This window comes from Triturus cristatus, chromosome 4_2, assembly GCF_964204655.1.
Source record: "Triturus cristatus chromosome 4_2, aTriCri1.1, whole genome shotgun sequence".
NCBI classification, from domain to species: Eukaryota; Metazoa; Chordata; class Amphibia; order Caudata; family Salamandridae; genus Triturus; species Triturus cristatus.
In genome coordinates this window covers 33850984-33871766 of record NC_140586.1, presented here as the reverse complement: position 1 = coordinate 33871766, position 20783 = coordinate 33850984, and the positions used below count along the sequence as shown (strand labels likewise).

Here is a 20783-nt window from a genome sequence, read left to right as displayed (position 1 = left end):
ATAATGGGACTAAAAAATTAATATCTGCCTGATGGCAAAGCCAAGGTACATGTCGTCCAATAAAAGCCTGACAAAAATGAACTGTTAACCAAACTCCTCACTCACGGCGGGTGCAAATAAAAACTATCGGACTGGAGAATTTGTACGTTGACCAGAAAGGTTAGGAGAACTCCAGTGGGTGTGCAAAGCCGGTCATGTGGGACCTCTACTAGGAGCTCCTTTTTGGGAGATAATTGTATGCATTTAAAACATAAAAATGTGAGTTTTCTGGGATGTGCAGATCAAGAAACAGAACTACACTTTGGGAATATCACTGCACTTACCAAAAATTTCAACATATTTGCTAACGTTACCACTTTCTACTTTTCCCTACACTTGCTGTTCTTCTCCTATGGCCCTTAATGGCTTTCATATGAAAGGTGGTGAAGCAATAGAAAGCAGACCTTCCCATCACATGCAGTTCCATGATCAGACAGATATCAAGTTTCAAGACAAACAATTCCCATTCTTGGGCAGTCTTTGACTGCAGACCTGCTAACTTATGGGACAGAATTAAACCACTTATGTTGTAGGTCCGTGGCTGGTTTTTGGTTTGTAAATGTTTTTAGGGGTATCATGCTAAGTCTAGAAGTCATTTTTTTATTTCCCTCACAAGTGCAAGTGTACCCTGGCTTTAACCACTATGTAAAAGGGTATATTACTGTTCTAGATTATTTCACGCTGGAGGCATTCATCCAGCTTGAAGCAGTTCTTTCAGCCGCCACATGTTCTAGACCCGACAACAGACTGTCAAGAACTCATCAAGAAACACTTGGCCTCCAGAGATTAAGTTCTGATTTAAAGACTGGTAAAAAGACACAGATGACTACCACACCCTCATCAGAAACATCAGCCTGCTGGAGAAATCACAAAATCTGCACTTTGAGAGTGTCTGAACTTAAGGACTAAGGGTGGACCCCGCCTTCCATTGCAATGGACTGTGTAAAACATAAACTCTCAAAGTCATTTTGCTGCATACTCATTTTATTGTTTTATCTAGGCAGTAGACCAGCACCACAAGAAGGCAATCAAAGGTAGTAATATCACACATTATGTATATTTTTAAATAGCATTTACAGTCTTACTCCAGTTAATCATATTTATTTTCTGTACTTCAGCAGGTATTTGAAGCATAGAATTTGTAAATAATCTTTGTTCTGGGCAGAAACAAATCCTGAATCAAATTTGTTTACTATTGTTTATAGCTTCTTAACTCCATTCTAGAACATCTGAACAATCAATTGATTCTCAGTACTAAATCACAGAAGATAATTACTTTGATGACGTTCCAGGAGCAACCTGTTTTGGCTGAAATTTGTGACAAGAAGCACAAAACCCCCAAACATCAATTCTAAGCTACCAATTCTTATGTGCAATATTCTGGGCCTCTACTAGACCAAATGGTTGTGTCCTGGGTAAGTTGGTGCCCTGTGATAAAAACTAGGTCTAGCTAGAAATATCTTTCTGTGCTGAAGTCCAATGGATGTTTAACTTTTTTTGTTTGACTAGTACAAACCCAGACATACATCTGACCAAGTGCGAATAAGCCAGGCTTCAAAATAACAAAGAAACATTTCTACTAATTCGAAGTGTGCCACCAGCAGCCCAGGCTGGAATCCCCCATTCTTTTATACCATTATTATTTTGGAATTCTTTGCACCCTAGGATTTCTTTTAACCTTTAGCAAAATATATATTACTGGAGCACCTGCAGTCAGGGTGGATACCGTTTCCGTTTTTTAATGTTGTGGGTTCCTGCCTTTGCCAGCTTTCCATGACCCATTCCCAAGTTTCAGAAGATGGAAGTAATGCTACCAGACCTCCACACCACGGTTCCATGATATGGGGGGACACAACTAGTCCAGACTTTTATCCCGACAACAACAGTTTAATACATGTTGATTACAACCAAGGAAATAGTAAGGTAGAAGCAAGTCAGAATACATTTTTGATCTCTTCCCACAATGGATGCCTTTCACCAAAAAGATTGCTACCTTCAACACTTTCAATATAACAAGAAGACCCTTATTCCTCCTCCAATGTTACACATTGCTTCAACATAACAAACCCTTATTCCTCCAATGTTACACATTGCTTCAATTTAACAAGACCCTTATTCCTCCAATGTTACAGATTGCTTCAATATAACAAGAAGACCCTTATTCCTCCTCCAATGTTACACACTGCTTAAATATAACATGAACGCCCTGAGTTTCTCGTAGTAAAAACTTCACCTTTTCACACTTAAAAATGTCACACTTCTTATCTGGAAAGTCACTTTGAGGCCTTCTCTCCCACTCAACTTCAAAAGGTGGATTACCTGTGTCACAACTCTGAAATAGGGGAAAAATCCTACAAACCTTGTTTCTCTGGAATAGAACACATTTGTGCATGCCCCAGTACAAATGTGCAACACAGCCGGCAGCATATCATGAATAGGGATATTAGCTTGGTCATCAAATGCCTCTTTGAAGACACATTATTTTCACCAGTGGTTTGACCTATAGTTGCCTTTTTCCAACAAGTGTTCAAGCCAATAGATCAGCCCCCTCTACAAAGCACCAACAATGATCCACGGTGGAGTTTGTGCCACCAAAAACAGCACATGTTGCAGACAGAAATTACAATGATATTAAGATGGGCCTGGAAAGATAAGGAAACACGGTTCTGGAGAATCAGAAGTGCAGGGGTAGGTTGGGACAATAGGATGGTCCACTGCTTATTCAATCCCCTTTGCCCGAAGCTCTTCCTTGACTCTCTTCAGGTAATCTGGATCCGGGTAGCCAAACCTGCAAAAAAATAATTAATGATTGTTACTTGTCATTTGTCGAGTGCACCTCAAACAGCAGAGCTCTCTGACAGTGGTGTAGCTCTGTCTGTTTTGGGGGTTGAATAATATACTTTGGTCCCTCAAACCAGACCCGTGTGTATCTTTGTAAACTACTTCTTTCCCCGCCTGCCACTGGTGAGTGCATAGAGAATTATTAATAGAAATCATTAATACACAGCATATTAATCACAGACTGCTTTTTTGTAAAAAAGTTAAAGTGAGACTACTCGTCACATGTATGATGCAGTGCATCTTTGTAAATGTAGTCCTTCAGCATTTGAGGTTTTGTGCTACCCTATTTGTGTTTGGACATATAAAATGAAACTGACACTTTCGAGGTCATTTAGACCCAGTGGAAGCCTTGGCCTTCTCTCCAACCGTGGAAGTTCGGTGGCCACCGCTCTAGCCTTCTGCCAGGTGTTTCATGGGGTATGCACCTTTTCTCAAAACTCTATATGCCAGCATTTGTTTTTGAAGCCCAAAATTAGGACTAACTGTGTCACTTCATATATTCAGCTTTAATCTCCTCCTCTTCAGTAATCATAATTCCACTGCATTCACTTTTTCTTACTTCTGAGTGTATCCTCAACTGAGTCCTGTCTCTATAGAATGTTTTGGCCCCCCCAAAAAAATCACTTGTCAATAGTCTTAAGTGCTCACTCTGACCTTTTCAGAATCCTAGGTGTGAACTGTGCACCCGCTAATTACCTATACTGAGGGCTATGGTAATTACGGGGTGTGCCATTTGTGCACCATCCAAGTTTTTCAACTTGGAAATGGGGATTATGCGTTAATTGTGTTTTTGTGTTTCCCTGTTGCAGGGTATGCAGACCAGAGATTCGCACTTTTGCCCCCAAACATTTGACAGCAAAATTATCAGCAAATTCTCTTGAGCAAGTAGTGCCGGAAAATCCATCTGGATTCAGAAGCTAACGGGAGTTCGTGCCAGAATCAGAATTACTACCAAACGCAGAATGAACACATTAGTTGCTTTGAGTCTTGCTTTCTATCAGTAATATACACTGTGCTTTGTGCAACTTGTGTCAATGCAAGAGCAGTAAGGTAACTTACTTCAGGTAATGTTTTCAGTGCTGACACAGAAATTAGGTCTTGTGAGATCTCCAGAGAGTTGCATAGATTGATTATTTCTTGACCGTAACATTGTGGATGCATTCAACTTTTTAAGAGTTTTCCAGTTTGAACAAGAATAGAGAAAGCGGGGGTATGACTTGGTACCAGCCAAGATCGCCGAGTAGTTAGAGGGCTCCACGGCGGCCCTCTCATCCTCAGCAAAACCGACACTGTCCAGCGTACTCTACATGAGAAAGTCCACCTGAGTGTCTGCTGAAGGGGGGCATCACACCAGACCGGAGCGGAGCTGTGATCGGCGCCCTACGAGGGCCGTCGGCGGCAGATCTGCGGGACCGAGGTGCGACCAGGGGTGCGCACGGAGGTAGGAGCCCTGCAGTGATCGGCTGGGGCTTATGGCGCCGGAACAGCCACATCGGGAAAGGGCCTGGTGTCGGGGCCTCTAAGCAACCGGCTGGGACTGCAACGACCGCTGGCCCTGCAGTGAAATACGACGCACCACTGGGTCCTAGGCAGCCGAAACCTAGGTCAACAGGTGAGGCCTGCAACAGGGTCCAGGGCCGAGCCGCGACGAGTGACCTGGCCGCAAGACGCTCTTTCGACTCGGTGACCCCCTCCATGGGGGGGCCACCTTCAAAATAGATACTTGCTTTCTCCGGGGTTTCTCCCCCTCCTCTCCCCCACTGCGGAAGCAACTAATAAAAGCACCCGGAGAGACGAGGACAACCGGGCTGCATCAGGGAAGAGCCAAAAGGCGAGGCCTGCAGGCGGCCAGGCGACTGCAATGCCCAGTGGCCCATTGGTGGGAACTTGGACATCTCACCGGGCCCCCCCTCCCCCGAGCAGCCGGAAACTGCTGAATTGCACGGTGAGGCCAGCGGCGGGGATTGGAGCTGGGCTACAACGGGGGACTTAGCAGTGCGACAAAGTCAGCAGGACGCTCCTTTGCCTTGGAGGGCCCAGAGGGAGGTGGTGGTGTGGTGGGGGGGGGGGGGGGGGGGAGCGACATCCCAAAGAAGGAATATGCTACTTACCAGTATGCATCCGTTCTTGGCATGTAGAGCTGCAGATCTATACACTGTGCATAGATCGCCATCTGGTGTTGGGCACGGATGTTTGCAGTTTGTTTTTCTTCTTGGAAAGTCTTTGGAAGTCACGAGGTTGGTGACTCCTCCTTCGGTCCGTATTGCGCATGGGCTTCGGCTCCATCCTCAGATTGTTTTTCGCCAGCAGGGAAAGATGGAGCGTAGTGATAACAGTAAAGAAACCCATGTGTGTTGTATCTAAATAAGATAGACTGGAACGGATACAGGTAGCCGGGGAGGCGGGTGGGCGTGTATAGATCTGCAGCTCTACATGCCAAGAACAGATGAATACTGGTAAGTAGCATATTCCGTTCGAGGCATATGAGCTGCAGATTATACACTGTGCATAGATTATATAGCAGTACCCAACCCTAGCGGCGACCACCGGTATCCGTTGCAGTTGTTTGGAAAAGTGTTTTTAGTACAGCGTGGCCCACATTAGCTTGTTGTTTGGTTTGCACATCTACACAGTAATGTTTTGTGAAAGTGTGCGGTGTTGACCATGTGGCTGCTTTGCAGATGTCATCTAAGGGTATGTTCCCTAGAAAAGCCATAGAAGCCCCTATCTTTCTTGTAGAGTGGGCTTTAGGGGGAACAGATAGCGTTCGTTTTGCTTTGTGGTAGCAAATCTGTATGCATTTTACAATCCACCTAGCGATCCCTGATATGGAGATGGGGTTGCCTTTATGTGGTGGAGAGAACGAGACAAACAGTTGTTTGGTCTTTCTGAAAGATTGCGTTCTTTGGATATAGTAAAGCAAGGCCCTTTTAACATCGAGTGTATGTAGAGCCCTTTCTGCAACAGTCTGAGGTTGCGAGAAAAAAATTGTCAATTCTACTGATTGGTCCAGATGGAAGGGGGAAATGACTTTGGGTAGGAATTTTGGGTTAGTGCGAAGTACAACTTTGTTGTGATGCATTTGTAGAAAAGGTTCTTGTATAGTGAACGCTTGTATTTCACTGACTCTTCTAAGGGAAGTGATAGCCACTAGAAAAGCGGTTTTCCATGTAAGGAATTGTATCTCACATTTATGCATGGGTTCGAAGGGTGGCCCCATTAGCCTTGTGAGAACTATATTTAGGTTCCACACAGGTGAGGGTGGTACTCTGGGTGGAATTACTCTTTTGAGACCTTCCATGAAGGCTTTTATGGCAGGCACTCTGAAAAGTGATAGATGCTGTCTGTTTTGTAGGTAAGCAGCAATTGCTGCGAGGTGTAACCGGATGGATGTGTATGCTAGGTTACACCTTTGTAGATGGAGCAGGTAACCTATGATGTGCTGTATGGATACATCTAGAGGGTTGATTGTGTTGTTACGGCAGTAAACAACAAATCTCTTCCACTTTGCGGCGTAGCATGCCCTAGTAGTAGGGCGTCTAGCTTCCCTGATAATGTTCATGCAATCAGGGGGGAGGTTGAGGTATCCGAACTCTAAGATTTCAGGAGCCAGATCGCAAGGTTGAGTTGAGCTGGGTCCGGGTGCTTGATCTCTCCATGGTTCTGGGTTAGGAGGGATGGTGAGAGGTGTAACTTTTGGTGTGGTACTACCGAGAGTTGTAGCAGTGTGGTGTACCACGGTTGTCTGGCCCATGTTGGAGCTACCAGGATGAGCGTGAGGGAATGCTGTTGTAGCTTCCGCACCACTAATGGAATTAGCGTGAGAGGCGGAAAGGTGTTTGCCTGACCAGTTCATCCATATCGCATTGCCTTTGGACAATGGGTGTGGGTATCTGGCGGCGAAGCTTGGGCATTTTTTGTTTTCGTGGGTGGCGAAGAGGTCTATTTGAGGGTGCCCCCACCTCTGAAAGAATGGGGGAAGAACTTGTGGGTGAAGTTCCCATTCGTGAATTTGTTGCGTTTGTCTGCTGAGCAGATCTGCCATGGTGTTTTGTATTCCTGGGACGTGTTGGGCCAGGAGAAAGGTTTGTTGCGGAATTGCCCATCTCCATATGCTCTGTGCTAGTTGAGAGAGCTGTGGAGAGTGTGTGCCCCCCTGTTTTTGAATGTAGTACATGGCAAGGACTGCCTTGCCTGAAATCTGCATCTGAAAGGATTTTAGGGCTAGAAAGATTGCTAATAACTCCAGATGGTTGATGTGGAGTAATTTTTGTTGTGGCGTCCATGTGCCCTGCACTGTGAGGTGTAACAGATGAGCTCCCCAGCCGGAGAGCGATACGTCTGTTGTTAGGATTACCTGTGGAACGGGGTCCAGGAACGGTCGACCTTTGGAAAGGTTTGTGGTGTTCCACCACTGCAGAGAGCGATGGGTGCGACCGTCTACCAACACCAGATCTGTCAGTTTCCCCTGGGCCTGGTTCCACTGGCGTGCCAAGCACTCCTGGAGTGGACGCATCTGGAGTCTTGCGTGAGGTACTATGAAAATGCAAGAGGCCATCATCCCTATAAGTTGCATAAACACTCTGGCTGGGAGAGAGTGCTGAAGTATGAACCTTTGACGCAAAGCCTGGATGCTTGCAATCCTGGCCGGTTTGGGATAGGCTATGGCTTTTGAGGTGTCTATGGTGGCGCCGAGGTATTGCTTTGTGTGAGACGGTACCAGGTTGGACTTTTGGTGGTTCACCGTGAAACCTAGCTGGTGAAGCAGTTGGATTGTAGTGGCGGTGTGTTGTACACATTGGTTGTAGGACGTGGCTTTTATTAGCCAGTTGTCTAAATAGGGGGAAGACGTGGATGTGTCTTCTGAGGTGTGCCGCCACTACTGCTAGGCACTTGGTGAACACTCTTGGTGCTGTTGTGACCCCGAAGGGGAGAACTTTGAACTGATAGTGTTGGCCGTCCACTACAAATCTGAGGTACTTTCTGTGCGCAGGGTGTACTGGAATATGAAAGTATGCGTCTTTCAAGTCCAGTGTGGTGCGAAAATCGTTCTGGGAGAGGAGTGGAAGAACTTGTTGAAGGGTTACCATGTGAAAATGGTCTGAATGTATGTAAGTATTTAGAGGCCGGAGATCTAGAAGAGGTCGTAGAGTCTCGTCTCTTTTTGGTATCAGAAAGTACAGGGAGTAGACCCCTAAATTTTGTTGATTGATGGGGACTTGCTCTATGGCTTGTTTTTGCAGGAGGGAGATTACCTCTTGTTTTAGCAATGTGGCATGTTCTTGCGACATTGGGCGGTGCCTGGGTGGAATATTTGGGGGGGTAGATTTTAATTCGAGACAGTACCCCGAACGAATAATTTGGGTCACCCATCTGTCTGAGGTGATAGTCTCCCAGACATGAAGGAAGTTTTGTAGTCTGCCCCCGACCGGAGTGGAATGGTCTGGGGGGAGCGGGGGGAAGTCATTGGGTAGGCGGTGTGGCAGAGCGGGCGGTGTTAGTTTTGCCTCTGCCTTTGTTATTATTTCCTCTATATCCGCCTCTTTGATAACCCCTTGTGAAGGTAGACTGAGGAGGGGATTTGTAGGATGTGGAGGCGCTATCGGAGGAGTAGCCCCTAGCAGTGCCCCGAAAGGACGAGCGGCGAAAGGAGCGCCTAGGAGGATGGGATTGTAGGGCTCCCATAGATTTTGCCGTATCTGTATCTTTTTTCATCTTTTCGAGGGCCTCGTCTACTTTTGGACTAAATAGATGTTGCTGGTCAAAAGGGTGATTTAATATGGAGGCTTCTACCTCCGGCTTGAAGCCTGAAACTCTGAGCCAGGCGTGGCGACGAAGTAGTACACTAGTGTTTATGGCTCTGGAGGCTGTGTCTGCTGCGTCCAGTGCACAGCGTATAGAGGTGTTGGTTATGGTTTTCCCCTCTTGAATTAGTTCATTAGCCCTTTTCTTGTATTTGTCTGGGAGATCATGCATAATGGTCTCCAGCTCATCATAGTGCGCTCTGTCGTACCTGGCCAACAGCGCTTGTGTGTTGGCGATACGCCATATATTGGCAGCTTGTGAGGCAGTGCGTTTTCCTGACGCGTCTAGGAGCTTGGACTCCTTGTCAGGTGGTGGAGCTTCACCTGACGACTGAGAATTTGACCATTTTCTAGCTGTGGATACCACTAAGGAATCCAATGGTGCAGGTCCTTTTATATAGGCAGGATCTGTGGGGGCGGCCTTATATTTTTTCTCTATTCGGGGGTTTAGGACCCTAGCCCTGACTGGGTCTTTAAACACCTCTGTCGCATGTTTGACTACCCCTTTGAGCATGGGTAGTATAGCAGTAGATTTATCTGCAATATCAAAGGTGTCCAGTAGGAAGTCTTCCTCAACTGGGTCAGTGTGTAACTCCACCCCATGATAGTGTGCCGCCCTCTGGAGTAGGTGGTGAAAGCCTAATGAGCTCTCTGGTGGGGATGGCCTGGTTGGATAAATGTCATCCTGTGGAACATCTGGGATGTCTGGATTGTGATAGTCATCCCATGGGTCTGGGGATCCCGGAGGGGTGGGGTCTTGTGGGACATCCGTTGGATCATAGTATGGGTCCCCTTGGTCATCATGGTCTGGAGAGGGGGTTGGAGAGTGATGAGGGTGGAGATGGTGGAGGGGGCGGAGGTGGAGAGGGTGGAGGAGGTGGGGAAGGCACTCTGAAAGGGGAGGTAGCACAGTCCTTCCTCTTTGGTGGTGGAGGTGGAGCTGGTTTTTCCAAATGTCTTTTCTTTGAAGACAGTGCCAAATGTCCAGTCTTTGGATCTTTTGGGAGGGTCTTTTGCAAAGGATCCGGCGTGAATAGTTCCTCCGGCACCAATTGATTGGTCGGCGTCGACGTTTTCGGGGCCGACGGTTTTTTAAGTTTGTCTGTGCCGTGCTTCTTCGGCAGGTCCGATTTTTTGCTCGGTGCCGAGATAGGCTTCAGCACGGGAGTATCGGTGCCGAGGGCTTTATGGTGTTTGGTCGGCACCGAGAGGCCGGGTTTCGACACCGATGGCTTCGGTACGGAGCTTGGTGTGGAGGTCGATGTCTTCTTCGGTGCCGAAGGGTGTTTTTCGGCACCGCTAGTTGACTGGCTCGAGCCCGAGCCGCCGGAAGGCTTATGAGACTTCTTCACCGGGCCCGAAGGTGGGGTGATAGAAGCAGGCTGTTTGGTCTTGCCTAGACCCAGAGGCGAAGGCGTGACCGAAGCCTTTTTGGGTGTGGGCGCGGGTGTGGGAGGGGGTAGAGTACTCACGACCCTCTGCGCCGGGGTGATGTCCTCCACGTCGGAGTCGTCGGCTTCGGAAGCACTGACGAGGTCATCTTCATGTTCGGTGTGCTGCTGCCCCGGAGCTTCGACGTCGTCCCCGAATATGTCGAGTGGAGCCGAGGAGTGCGCCATGCTGCGTCTAGCCCTTCGATCTCGAATGGTCTTTTTCGACCTAAAAGATTTGCAGGCGGGACAGTCTCGAGCCTCGTGTTCAGGGGAGAGGCAGAGGTTGCACACCTGATGTAGATCGGTGTGGGGAAACTTAGACCCACATTTAGGGCACTTCTTGAAGGGAGTTCTTTCCATCAGCCGAGACCGGAGTCGGGATAGGCCCGAAGGCCGCCGTCGATGCCTGGAATCGAAGAAGTGCCGAGGAGAAAGATGATTTTATTCTGAAGGATCTCGATGAACGAGGATTTTTCGTCGATGGTTGAACTGGAAAAGTTCGGAACCGGAGCACGAAGTATTACATCTGAGCCCGATGGCGGAAAAAAAACAATCTGAGGATGGAGCCGAAGCCCATGCGCAATACGGACCGAAGGAGGAGTCACCAACCTCGTGACTTCCAAAGACTTTCCAAGAAGAAAAACAAACTGCAAACATCCGGGCCCAACACAAGATGGCGATCTATGCACAGTGTATAATCTGCAGCTCATATGCCTCGAACAGATACTTCTTCTCCACGGCGCTTTCCCCCCTTGGATCTAAAACTGGAGGCAGCTAGAGAGGCAGAGAAACTTTAAGTAGCTTGGCAACACCAGGCCCTATGAGAGTGAACCCCTGGGCAAGCGCACATAAAACCACAGAGGCTAAAACCCACGCTACACAGAGCCAGGGGAGTCACACAAAGAATGCTTCTGACCAGGCCCACGGCAGTAGTAGATGTTCAAGCGGCCCAGGGGAGGGAGCGCCCTGGAAACTGTTGGTAGAATCAAGAAGCTTTGGCCCAGACTGAGACGCTGCAACATCTCCCTCCCCCCCACTTCAGAGGAAGGGAACAAAACGTAACCGAAGGACGCCCCCCACCACAGACCAATAAACTCGATAAATACACAGTACCTAGGGTAACTATGGCGGAAGGGGCAGCGGCGCAGGGAACCCAGGATCGGATGAAGCCCTCATTGGGGCAATCATGACGGCAACCCGGGAACGACCCTGGAATCCAAAATGGACAAGGTAACAATTGAGGTGAACCTCCTGAGATCGGACAAAACCTCGGATAAAATAGGGTTGGCAGAGACAAATATCACTGAACTGCAAGTCACTACCCTAAAAATGGAAAAGCAGATACAACTCACACAACAGCACAGGGTAATGGCAGCGAATCTTGAGGACCAGGAGGGATGGGCCTGAAGGAACAACATCAGTGTGGTAGGGATGCCTGAGGGGGTCATAGGGTTCGGATGCTGGATTATTCTTGGAAGACATCATACTTAACCGCCTCCAACCTAAGCGCTTTTGGAACTTTTTTTCTGTGGAAAGAGCAGACAGAGAACCGGTACCACCACCGCAGCCGGGGGCCCCACCGTGGACCATAATTGGGCGGATCCTCAACTTCCGGGACCGCAACATAATCTTGCAGACGGCCCGAACGAAGGGTGACTTACCCTACGAAAATACGTTGATCAGGTTCTTCCCAGACTTCACCCTCATTGTCAAGCGGCAACGATGCAACTTTGACGTGGTCAAGAGAACTCTACGAACTAAAAACCTCAAATACATGATGCTGTTCCCTGCCAAGCTCAGAGTCTTGGACAATGACAAATCCTGGTATTTCACAACACCTAAGGAGGTATGGGAGTGGCTCAAAAGAGGGCAAAAAACCATCAACGGTGACAGGAACAGGGTCGGAGACGTGAGGACAGGGGACGCACCTCCCCTGGAAGAACCTACAATGATGCAACAGAAACAAACACTCTCTCCGGAACTGACTCCCGGATGCTGACCAGCTGAGGGGGGAAGAGTGTGAAGTAGCCCCGAACAGCGATGACAATGGGGCGACCACGCCCAACTTAAAAGGCGAGAGAGGAGCCAAGAGACTAACAGGTAACCGGGCTCCTCCGAAGCCCAGAGCAGAACACTGGAACGGGGTCCGTGAATTTGGACAACACGCAACATGTTTGTTTAACTAACTAATGCAATGAGGGCTGGAGGGCGACTGCACATACACGAGCGGCGGAGCCAGCCAACCCCAAGTTGTTGTTAACATGGTTCTAATGGGGCGACAGGCGCTCTGCAAATTGGGGAATTGGGTAGTTTTAAACCTACAGTGCAGCGTGGCAGGGAGGGGGGCAACCACAAAGGGGACTAGTTTACAAGGTTATGTTTGCTATATGTTAACTTCGATTTGCATATTGACCCATCATCTCAGGCTAGACGCTTCAGGCCCCAACCAGGGGGCGGAGGATTTGAGAGGGCGAAGAGAAGGGGAATCCAAACACTAAACACCTGGTCATAGCTAAAGCATCACAGTCCATGACCACACTGAAAGTATTGACATGAAACGTGAATGGCCAAGGGGACAAAATTAAGCGGACTATGGTCCTGCAATACTTTCGTAGGCCCTTCCCCGACCTGGTCCTTCTTCAGGAAACACACTTGCAAGGCAACCAATACCTAGCACTCAATAGATATGGCTATAATTTGGTAGCTCATGCGGGCTTCACGTCAAGATCCCGGGGTATGGCGATCTTGGTGAAAAACTCAGTGCCTCTGATAAAGGGCCCCACTGGGCAGATGTGTGGCACTGACTAGGACATAGCAAGGGCGAAACCATGTTCAACATACATCCCACCAAATCTACACGCAAACATCTTCCCTGAGCTAAGCAAAATACTGCTAGGTATGCCTCCAGGAGAGCTCATACTAGGTGGGGACATGAATGTCCCAAGATCTAGACCGGACAACAGCGCCGGCCAGAATAGGGGGGACGGAGCCCCTGTGGGTATTTGCAAAGGCAATGGGCTTGTCGTACTTATGGAGACCGCACAACCCGGCCAGTAGACAGTACACGCATATTTCCGCTGTACACGGCTCTGGGTCACGTTTTGATTATCTCTTCAAGCAATGCATGCATGTGCAAAACTATTGAGGGGCGCAGCACAAAGCCAGAGGCATTTCTGATCATTCGCCGGTGGAGGCTTAGCTCTAGGGCCCAGGTGGAGACTACACCACACCGCCAGCAATACTTCGATTAAAACACGGGATCGCTTGACTCGCATTGCACCCTATGGGAGGCGTATAAAGTGGTGGCAAGGGGATACCTACAAGCAATGATAGGGGGTTTCAAGAAAGAGAGGCGCTCCAAGTGTAAAAAGCTAGAGCATGAGATTGAAACACTAGAACAAACAACACATGGCAACGAATCAGAGGCCTGCGGGCTGAGACACACAATACGCCTTAAACAAAGGAAAGTTAGGCATTTGGAAGAGGAGGCGGCGTGCCAACATGCACTACCCACACAAAAGCGGCTGTACGACCTGGGGGACAAGGCCAACAAGCTCATCGTTTGGCTAGAAAAGAGAGATAGAGAGCGCAACTGGGTCTCAGTAATCCGTATGACGGATGGCACAAAGCAAGGGTCTGGAGTAGACAGACTGACTCGTAGTAGGAGGCAAATATGCCTCTGCTATATCAATCAGCGACAGCTAGATCAGAGGATAAAAGTGGGGAACTGCTCAGAGACACTTCCCTGCCAACTCTCTCAAAAGAAGATAGAGACGCCCTAGACCAACACCTGGCAAAGGAGAAAGTGGAAGGGGCCATTCAGGGATTACAGTCCGGGAATGCGTCCAGCCCAAATGGGCTACCCGCAGAACTCTTTAAATGTGCAGCAGCGAGTGTGGCACTACCGATGCTTGATATGTTTCAAAGTGCGCTGTAAGAGGGGTGCTTACCCGAGGACCTGAGATTAGCCACAATAGTAGTCATCCCAAAAAAGGGCAAGCCCTTAGACCTATGTGGCTCCTATTGGCCTATTTCCCTCCTTAACTTTGAAACCAAGGTTTTAGCGAAGGTGTTGGCAAACCTACTCATCCCTATAATCTCCACCATAATACACCCAGACAAGTCTGGATTCATACCCAACAGAAGCACCCAGCTTAATCTTAGACGACTATATGGAGTAATACATGCCACGGCGGCACACCCACATATACCTGCCACTCTAATGTCACTGGATGCCCTAATGGCATTTGATAGTATCGAATGGCCCTATCTCAATGCGGTGTTACTCAGGCTGGGCCTTGGGCCACACTTCTGTGCCTGGGTCCGCCTCCTTTATCAGTGCCTGAAAGCCCATGTAAATGGGTCAACATTGAGGACATTCACACTCATCGGGGAACGCAACAGGGGTGCCCACTATCCCCATTATGATTCGTATTTGTGCTGAAACCATTAGTGGCGTAATTCCAAGAAGAATTTGGGGCATAGACATCGGAGGGAGATGGGAAGAACGTATCTCACTGTACGCAGACAATATACTGCTCTATGCACAAAAACCTAAACAAATGTTCCATAGTCTAATAAATATACTTTGACTTTTCGGCACCTATTCCGGATATCAGATAAACTGGGACAAATCTCATATTTTTTCTCTTGCGGGTGAACTACAACCACTCACGTCTGACTGTGCGGCCCTGAGGCAGCACGATAAATTCAAATACCTAGGCCTATGGATTACAAGGACAGCTGAGGAATTTCTAAATCTCAATATACATTCCCAAGTGGTGAGGCTGCATGGGGACATAATGCACTGGCGGTGTTTACTGATCTCCCTCATGGGCAGAGCAGCACTATTTAAGATGATGGCCCTACTGCGCCTGCTCTACGCTCTGCAGAATACCCCATATAGGATCCCAGACACCTTTTTCAGGGCCATCGAGGGGGAACAACGCAACCTTCTGTGGGAGGGCGGCAAACCAAGGATAGCACTGCACAAACTGCAGCGCAGGGTATACGATGGTGGATTAGGGGTCCCAGACATTCGGAGCTACTACCTAGCGTCCCAGCTGGTCAATGTCAATGGCTGGCTTTTTGCGCCCCAGGCTGGACCGGCATATAGGATTGACCGATATGCGATGGGGAACAGAGGGCACCTGGCGGCCCTGTACTGCAGACAACAGGGGAAACCACTACCAGCCCACACACAAGAGGTCGTACGAGCATGGCGAGTAACTACTAAGCTGTTGGGGTGGGACTCGAGATTAACTCAACACACACTACTCTGGGATAATGATGCACTGGGTGATGTGGGGCGCCTGCAGGGATTTTGCAGATGGAGCCTGATTGGCTTAGACACCATGGGTGATGTGTGGCAGGGCGGTCGAATGCTCACCTTTGAGGAATTCCAAACTGAATACCAAATGGTCGGCACAGAACAATTCCGCTACTTACAATAGAGGCATGCCCTACGTCGCTACATAACAGAAGGAGAAACCCCACCCGACTACTCCCCTCTAGAGGACCGATTGTTAGTCGACCCCATGATAGACAAAGCGACATCCCTAACCTATTGGAAGATAATGAACAACCTTCCTGATCCCTTAGCCTCACTGAGAGCAGTTTGGGAATCTGACTTGGGGCTACTGGAAGACAAAGACTGGCAGGAAGCAATCCAGAGCCCCAGAAATGTTGCCATACGGACAAGATTTAGATTGATCTAACTCAGAGTCCTACACAGATCATATACCCCTCGGACGCTCCATCTCAAACTTGGCTGGTCGGACTCAGATCAATGCATCAGGGGGTGCGGAGGGACAGGCACCTTCTTTCACATTATCTGGGAGTGCGCCGAAATATAACGCTACTGAACTCGGGTGACTAGAGTGATGTCTGTAGTGCTAGGCACACACATACCCCTGATGCTCGCTGGCACTTTTTGGGCGTCACAGGCGAGTCCAGGTGGCCCTCACATACGAAAACGTGGCTCACACTGGCCTCAGGGGTGGCAAAGCACAACATAGCAAGGTTGTGGGGGGCACGGGAGCCAGAAAAGCTCGCTAGCTGGAAAGAAGATCTGGACTGGTGCTGCCTGACAGAAAAAGCTTTATACCAAAGTAGAGGATGACCCAAAAAATGGGATAAAGTGTGGGGTCCATGGGAAAAGTATAGAGCCTAGACGGATGAAGATACGAATCCGGCCGAGGAAGGGTGCAATAGTCTCACAACAATACAATTGCAGGGCCAATGATCCTTCCCCGTTATATGTAATACTGTATCCTTGCTCTGGGAACTGCCAAATACGCCAATCTTGGTTACTGATTATGATGATGGGATGTTTACTTGTTCAATGAAAAAAGAATTAAACATTTATTTTTTAAAGAATAGAGAAAGTCATGCGAATTCTTTACGTTGAGTTACAGTAGGAGTTTTACGACAGTGTTCCCAACAAAAGAAACAGAACACCTGAAGAGAAGGAGCCTGCCCCAAGTTTTGGTAACCCCAAAAATGATTATTTTTGCAACAGGTGGTAAGAACAAAGCCCCTGAAAGAAATCTAGAAACTAAGAGATCCTAATACAAAATTATTAAGGGATTCTGCAACGGTACAACTACAGCCAACTTGAATCTCCTATGACTTTCTATTTCCTTCTGACATCCAAGGACCATTAGAGTTCCCATTCTGCAACGCTTTACACTTTTCCTATCTTAACCAGAGTTTCTTTCTCTTCAGTATTTTGGATACCTAATTACTAAAGGTTGAATAAACAATAATGCTTTTAAAATCATCACAAGATTCACTTTCAACAAAGAGAGCATTGTTGGACTCTGCATCCAAGTCCTTGCCTCTTCCCACATGAAGGTTCTAGGGCCCTCTTGTTGATGTCAGAGGGTCCAGAGGTCAAGTTCAAAGCTGAAGAAAGCTACAAGAAAGGCTCAAACCCATAAAGAGACAACACAAAGAAAAAGAAAGAGAGAGACGCTTTGGGAACAGCAGTGAACAGACTGAGTAAAGGTTCTCCTCATGCGTGGAAAGTACCTTGCGCCACCTCCAAGTATAACTGTCACCCGTGAGCCGCTAGGCATCGACAGATGAGTTAATCCGCCCTGGCATTCAAAGATCCCACCAGGTGGTTCACCACCAGAAAGCTCTCTTGGCGGCCCGGCCAGTTACAGAAGAACAGCACCTCCTGGTACAGAGTCCATGACCCCACCGCACCCTGTTTGCTGCAATACAACATGGCAGTGGTGTTGTCTGTGAGCACCTGCACCAGCATTCTTTCGATGGATATCAGAAAGGTTTACATCGCCAAGTGGATGGCCCACAGCTCTAGTGGGTGGATATGGAGCCGGACTTCTGCCAGAGATCAGAGGTCTCTGATTTTCACCTCTCCTAGTGGGCAGCCTCAACCCAGGAACAAGGCATTGGTCACCACTGTCAGATATGGGTAGTGAGGGAAGAGGGGTCTGCCACTGACACAACAGTGGTCAAGCAACCACCACTGCAAGTCTTTTGCAGTCTCCTCCGAGATCTGGAGATGGTCTGAGAGGTCCCCTTGATGTTAGGCCTCTGAGACATCAGATTCTACTGCTGAGTCCGCACATGCCACCTGGCATACTTGAGCAGGATACATAAGGCGATTAATCCCAGCATCCTCAAAGTCAACCTCACTGAAATCCAGGGCAGAATTTGAAAGACTGGGATGTGAATCTGAATGTCCCAGACTCACCTTTCCAGAGAAAAGGCTCAAATCCAGACCATGTCCAGAATGGCTCTGACGAAAGGGAGGATGTGAGAAGGACTCTGGTATGACTTCAGTACGCTGATAGTGAGCCCCATATATGACAGGAGGTGCACCCGAGTCTGGAAGTGGCTGACTACTGCCTGGGACAAATCCACCTTCAGCAGCCAATTGTCGAGGAAAACTGGGACGTTTCAACTCAAATATGTGCTGCCACCACCGCCATAACCTTCATGAAACACCCAAGGGGCACTGGTGAGACCAAAGGAGGGCAAAACACACTGAAAATTCTCCTGTCTCACCATGAACTACAGATAGCCATGGTGGAAGACTGACTGGCGATCTATCCCTGACTATGGAGGGGATGTGAGGGAGGGGGTGCATGGGGGTGTCAGTGGCTGCCACTGCCTTGAAACAGCTGGGAACCCTGCTAAGGCTGAAGTGTCTGTCTGTTTGGGGTACACCTGCCAGAGCAGCACAAAGAACAAAAAGGCTGGTGTGATCGGTGTTGATAGTGCAGACAAACCCAGGGAGTGCACTGTGGCCCTGCTCTCTTTGAAACGCTCCAGTTTAGAGTTTGCTTTATCCCCAAAGGTTGAGTGCCATCAAAAGGCATTAGGGATGCTTGAACATCACAGAATAAATCTACTGATCTTAACCAGGCATGGTGACGGGGTGCGTTTCTGGTGCCAATGGCTCACCCAATGAAATCTGTTGTATCCAGGTCACAACGGATAGTAAATTTAGCAGTATAACGGCCATCATGTATGGCCTGGGTCAGTACAAGACAAAGGTCTTCCAAAACACCTGAGAGGACTTGAGCTGCAGAATCCCAAAGAGCACAGGAATAGCGACCTAACAGGCAACTGGCATTAACCGGCAGAGTGCCAAACTTGTGGAAAAATTCCCTTCTTCCCAAAGGTCTCCACTCTCTAAGAGTCCCTATCCAGGGGAGTAGCGAAAAAGCATTTGGGTTTCTCCAACTGGTGGAAGTTTGCACCACCAGTCTCTCAGGAGAAAGATGCTGAGTCAAAAGTTGGGTCGCTGGGGGGCAGAGCTATGGTACTGGCAGACCAGGATTTGGCCCAGACCCAAGCCCCTAAGAGGGAGTCATTGAGGGCCAAACTAAACGGCAACGGAAGCTCATTATGAGTCTATGTTGGCTGGTGAACTTCTGTCCTGCCTCGGTGTCGCAGATGGCTCCAGAAACTCGGGATCTGCTGTGACAAATTTCAAGATAGGGTCCGACATTGACAGACTTCTGGAGCAAGATTGAAAGGAATGAAGACACCGTCGGGCCTTCTCGGGTGCATTAGGGTAGCAGGAAGGAGTAGAGTCCCGCTTGGATTTCTTATAGGCGCAACGATTATCGCTCTCAGGACAGACTTCCAGACCGGAACAGAGACTGACCTTTGGATGTGGACCTGTCCCAGCATGGGGTCTGCTGATATTTGGCAGCGTATATCTTCACCTTGTGGTCTCTAATGGCCTTCGGATTCATTGACGTACAGTCACTGCAGGCCTTAGACTCATGGCCTGATCATAGGCAAAACTGATGAGGATCTGTTACAGACATTTGTTTGCAACAGTCCTTACAAGCTTAAAACCCTATCGTCTTGGGAGGTGACATTTTCCTTGCACACTGTGCACATTTAGAAGTAAACGGGTTTCGTAGAGACGAGAGGTAGCTCCAGATACGCACCTGGTGACATAGAAAGAAAGGAACTGAAATCGGCACATGGGAGCGGTGCCTATCTTGGCTCTGCACGTCATTTCCGTTTTTCAGAGCTAAATGGCATTGATGCGGAGTTGCACGAGGCCTCCTGGGGCAAGCAGAGGTTCTGCTGAAAAGTTTCTGGATCTAGTCCCACACCTAGGGTAGTATTCAAAAGGTGAAAAATCTGTGGCTAGAAGTCTCTTTCACAAATCAGTTCACACCTTAGATGTGAAAAGTACCCTTCAACATTACGTCAACAAGACCAAACATATTCAGGAAACAAAGCAAGCCTTTAAGTATGGCGCTGTTCATGAAAACTAGAAATATGTAAATAACCTCAGCCCAGTAAATTGTAGTAAGTATCAAAATATGTTACCAAATGGCCAACAGCCTGAAAACAGCTAGTACTGCACTTTCTTTTTTTAGAAAAGTCCAGAAAAATGCATTTTGCATAGCTGCCACATGGACATCAGCTATTAATTTTGCAGGATAATTCTGAGTGAAAATGGATTAAAGAGCAGATACACAAGTAGGTCTGGCCCCTCTGTAGAAATTGTTAAATTAAAATATATATATTTTAATTTTCTCCTGGTTTCAAGGTTTTTTGGTCTTTCCCACATTCCAGTGCTAGGTAGAGCTGTTTAGTCTACCCTATTACTTTTGAATATTTAAGAAGATAAAAAGGAAAACGTAGGGAAATTGTAATGAAAACTTGTAATCATTCTTTTTTGTCATGTGTATCTTTCTCTCCTATCGCCTCAACAAAAACCAAAAGGGTGAATGTGGCTGCATTGATAACATATCTTATTCTTAATATTGTGACAGAAATAACTGAGTGCGATCATTACCATGCAAAACAAGACTCATGAGAAGCATAGTTACCTTAAAATGGCAAAGTTACTTTCTTTTACTACAAGGCTGTGCCTATCTGCTAGCATTTTTACCTTGTGAGGAGAAGAATTAAGAATAAAATATGTAACTTTTCCTTTCTCTTCAGAGCCCAGCACCAGATGATCTGATGATAGCTGAGGAAAACGTGTTCTCCCTTTTTTTCTATATGGACTGCACAGTTATGATGTCTTTCTTATCAGAACTACCTTGTTGTGTATATGTTGATGAAAAGCATCCAGAGCAAATCCCAATGAACAAGAATTAAAAAAAAGTACAAGTGACAAATAAAGATCTCCTTGTCCCTCACCACCTATCACCTGTAA

At 47.8% G+C, this 20783-nt stretch overlaps 1 protein-coding gene across 1 annotated transcript in view; it reads right to left on the bottom strand.

The window, feature by feature from the left end:
- Positions 1-1005: 1005 nt before the first annotated feature.
- LOC146832872 (E3 ubiquitin-protein ligase DTX3L-like) overlaps positions 1006-20783 on the bottom strand; it is a 218381-nt gene continuing 198603 nt past the window's right edge. Inside the window, exon 7 of the mRNA XM_085600296.1 lies at positions 1006-2827. Within this exon, the coding sequence (XP_085456422.1) occupies positions 2758-2827 (70 nt within the window). The 3' untranslated portion in view covers positions 1006-2757. The remainder of the gene's footprint in view (positions 2828-20783) is intronic.